The following is a 3,393-nucleotide window of genomic DNA, read 5'->3' as shown; positions in this document are numbered from 1 at the left end:
AAAAAAAAAAAAAAAAAAAAAAAAGAAAACCTTTTCTTTCTTTAGTAGTGTTGCTAGTAAGAGCAAATAATGCTGCCTGGGCACAGTGGTGCACACCTGTAATCACAGCACTTTAATAGGCTGAGGCCGGAGGATTGCTTGAGCCCAGGAGTTTGAGACCAACCTTGGTAATAAGAGTGAGATCTCTCTGCAAAAAATTGGCTGGGTGTGGTGGTACATACCTGTGGTCCCAGCTATTCAGGAAGCTGAGGTAGGAAGATTGCTTAAACCCAGCAGGTCAAGTCTGCAGTGAGCCATGATCATGCCACTGCACTTCAACCTGGGTGACAGCGAGACTCCTGTCTCAAAAAGAGCATACAGTTACAAAGGACTAGGGAAGATGCCAAGTACTTTGCATTTAATAGCTACTGCTACCCTTTGAAGTAAACCTGATTATTCCTATTAGTTAGATGAGGGAACAGGCACAGAATGGTTAAGTAACTTTCACAAGATTACAAAGCTACCGTATTTCATCTAAATGCTTCTAATTATAATTTTAAGATAATGTTGGTTATAAGAAGAGATGTGAAGCCAGGCATGGTGGCTCACACCTGTAATCCCAGCACTTTGGGAGGCCGAGGCGGGTGGATCACCTGAGATCAAGAGTTCAAGACCAGCCTGACCAATATGGAGAAACCCTGTCTCTACTAAAAATACAAAATTAGCCAGACATGATGGCGCATGCCTGTAATCCCAGCTACTCAGGAGGCTGAGGCAGGAGAATCGCTTGCCCGGGAGGCAGAGGTTGCAGTGAGCCGAGATCACGCCATTGCACTCCAACCTGGGCAACAAGAGCAAAACTCTGTCTCAAAAAAAGAAAGAAAAGAAATGTGAAAATATGAAAACAAATGTGTGTCTTGGAATCTGTAAAATATGGTATGAAGGCACAGAGCCAGGATTCAAACCCAGGCGGTCTGGCTCCCGAGTCTGTGCCACATTGCCTCTTTTCGTAGTAATATTCCAGTCTTTTGTGTTTTACTTTCTTAGCAGTGGAAGACAGGAAGCTGTTTATTGGTATGATTTCCAAGAAGTGCACTGAAAATGACATCCGAGTCATGTTCTCTTCATTTGGACAGATTGAAGAATGCCGGATATTGCGGGGACCTGATGGCCTGAGCCGAGGTAGATACAGTTTTAGCTTTTAAATAATCTTTTGGTTTTTTTATTTTGGTTTGGTTTGGGGTTTTTTTGGAGACAGGGTCTTGGTCTGTCTCACCCAGGCTGGAGTGCAGTGGTGCCTTCACAACTCATTGCAGCCTCAACCTCCCAGAATCAGCCTCCTGAGTAGCTGGGACCACAGGCATGTATCACGACACCCAGCTAATTTTTAAATTTTTTAGAGAGATAAGGTTTCCCTGTGTTGCCCAGGCTGGTCTTGAACTCCTGGACTCAAAGGATCCTGTCATCTTGGCCTCCCATAGTGCCGGGATTATAGGTGTGAGCCACTGCACTGGACTTGGCATTTTTTTAATTGGACCAGTGGAAACTAGCCACAGTGATTCCCTAGCCAACATGGTCCGGTCAAGATAAAGAGGTTGGGCCTGCTGCTTCCTGCTGTGTATCTATGTCCTGTCTTGACTCCTCCTATCAGTTCATTCTTTTTGTCTCCCAGCCCCTCTAAGGAGTCTACGTTCTATATTTCATTGTCATGTATTAAAATTTTCTCTTTTGGTGCTTTGCAAGATTCTTGATGCCAAAATGGAAATATATTCTTCTCCCATTTTCTTTTGTTTTCTTTTTTTTTTTTTTTTTTTCCCTGAGACGGAGTCTCGCTCTGTCGCCCAGGCTAGAGTGCAGTGGCCGGATCTCAGCCCACTGCAAGCTCCGCCTCCCGGGTTTATGCCATTCTCCTGCCTCAGCCTCCCGAGTAGCTGGGACTACAGGCGCCCGCCACCACGCCCGGCTAGTTTTTTGTATTTTTTTTTTTAGTAGGGACGGGGTTTCACCGTGTTAGCCAGGATGGTCTCGATCTCCTGACCTCGTGATCCGCCCGTCTCGGCCTCCCAAAGTGCTGGGATTACAGGCTTGAGCCACCGCGCCCGGCCTTTCTTTTATTTTCAAGAGGAACTAGAGGATATGATTCCTCCTTTCTCCTGTCAAGCATTTTTTTTTTTCTGTTAGTGGTTCTCTGTTTTTTCATTATAGCACATATCACCCTATTGCAACATACCAGCACATGATCCCCTGAAAACAGGGACTATGTCTGTATTGCCAGCATGATAGTCAGCACATAGTAGGTGCTCAATTAATGTCTGTCAGAGAAATAAATGAATGCATGAATTACTGACTCTTCTCTTACCAGGTTGTGCATTTGTGACTTTTACAACAAGAGCCATGGCACAGACGGCTATCAAGGCAATGCACCAAGCACAGACCATGGAGGTAGGGAGCAGATAGGTGATGGGGAAAATTTCTCAGCTTGGGAATGCCGGGACAGTTGGCTATTAAAGTCCAGCAGCATGTGCAGCATCTGATTGCCCAGAAAGTTAAACAGCCAACATCTTAAAGTTAAAAACCACTGATTTCTTTAAAATTAACATACTGAAAATGCTCTCCCCACCCCTTTTTTTGAGATGGGGTCCTACTTTGTTACCTGGGCTGGAGGGCAGTGGGAAGATCATGGCTTACTGCAGCCCCAGCCACCCAGGCTCAAGCAATTTCCCCCTACCTCTGCCACCCAAGTAGCTCGGACTACAGGTACACACCAGCATGCCTGGTTAATTTTTGTATTTTTTTAATAGAGACAGTTTTGCCATGTTGCTCAGGCTGGTCTAAAATTCCTGGGCTCAAGTGATCCGCCCACCTCAGCCTCCCAAAGTGTTGGGATTACAGTCTCTTGTGTCTAGCATGAGGAGAATCATTTGGCAATGAATGAAATTAGAATGTAACCTGCATGCCATCCAAAAGGAAGATTTTTTTTCTTTTCCCAGGTGGAGGAATTTGACCCTTTGGTTTTGGTCTTTTCACAGGGTTGCTCATCACCCATGGTGGTAAAATTTGCTGATACACAGAAGGACAAAGAACAGAAGAGAATGGCCCAGCAGCTCCAGCAGCAGATGCAGCAAATCAGCGCAGCATCTGTGTGGGGAAACCTTGCTGGTCTAAATACTCTTGGACCCCAATATTTAGCAGTGAGTCTTTGTGGTTTGCTTTCTGCAGACTGTGCAAGCTCCCAGCTGTTTCTTCTTCTGCTGTCCCTACCTAACAAACACAGTGGCATTTACAACTTTTGGCATATAGAAATTGTAGATAAAAATTCAGGTAGTACTATTTCTTTTAGTCCTGTTAGTCTCTCTCTCTCTCTCTCTCTCTCTCTCTCTCTCTCTCTCTCTGTATGTGTATCTATATACATGT

The 3,393-nt window shown here is 44.9% G+C and overlaps 1 protein-coding gene across 19 annotated transcripts in view; it reads left to right on the top strand.

The window, feature by feature from the left end:
* Positions 1 to 3,393, top strand: part of CELF1 (CUGBP Elav-like family member 1) — a 110,894-nt gene that overhangs the window by 89,327 nt on the left and 18,174 nt on the right. For all 19 annotated transcript variants that reach the window (XM_017865749.1, XM_017865748.1, XM_017865747.1 and 16 more), the window contains 3 exons: positions 1,027 to 1,161; positions 2,342 to 2,421; positions 3,009 to 3,170. In XM_017865749.1, coding sequence (XP_017721238.1) covers positions 1,027 to 1,161; positions 2,342 to 2,421; positions 3,009 to 3,170 — 377 coding nt within the window. The remainder of the gene's footprint in view (positions 1 to 1,026; positions 1,162 to 2,341; positions 2,422 to 3,008; positions 3,171 to 3,393) is intronic.

Source organism: Rhinopithecus bieti, unplaced genomic scaffold, assembly GCF_001698545.2.
Source record: "Rhinopithecus bieti isolate Rb0 unplaced genomic scaffold, ASM169854v2 scaffold_81727, whole genome shotgun sequence".
NCBI lineage: Eukaryota > Metazoa > Chordata > Mammalia > Primates > Cercopithecidae > Rhinopithecus > Rhinopithecus bieti.
Note: the sequence above shows the minus strand (reverse complement) of the source record. Positions and strands in the feature narration are given on the sequence as shown.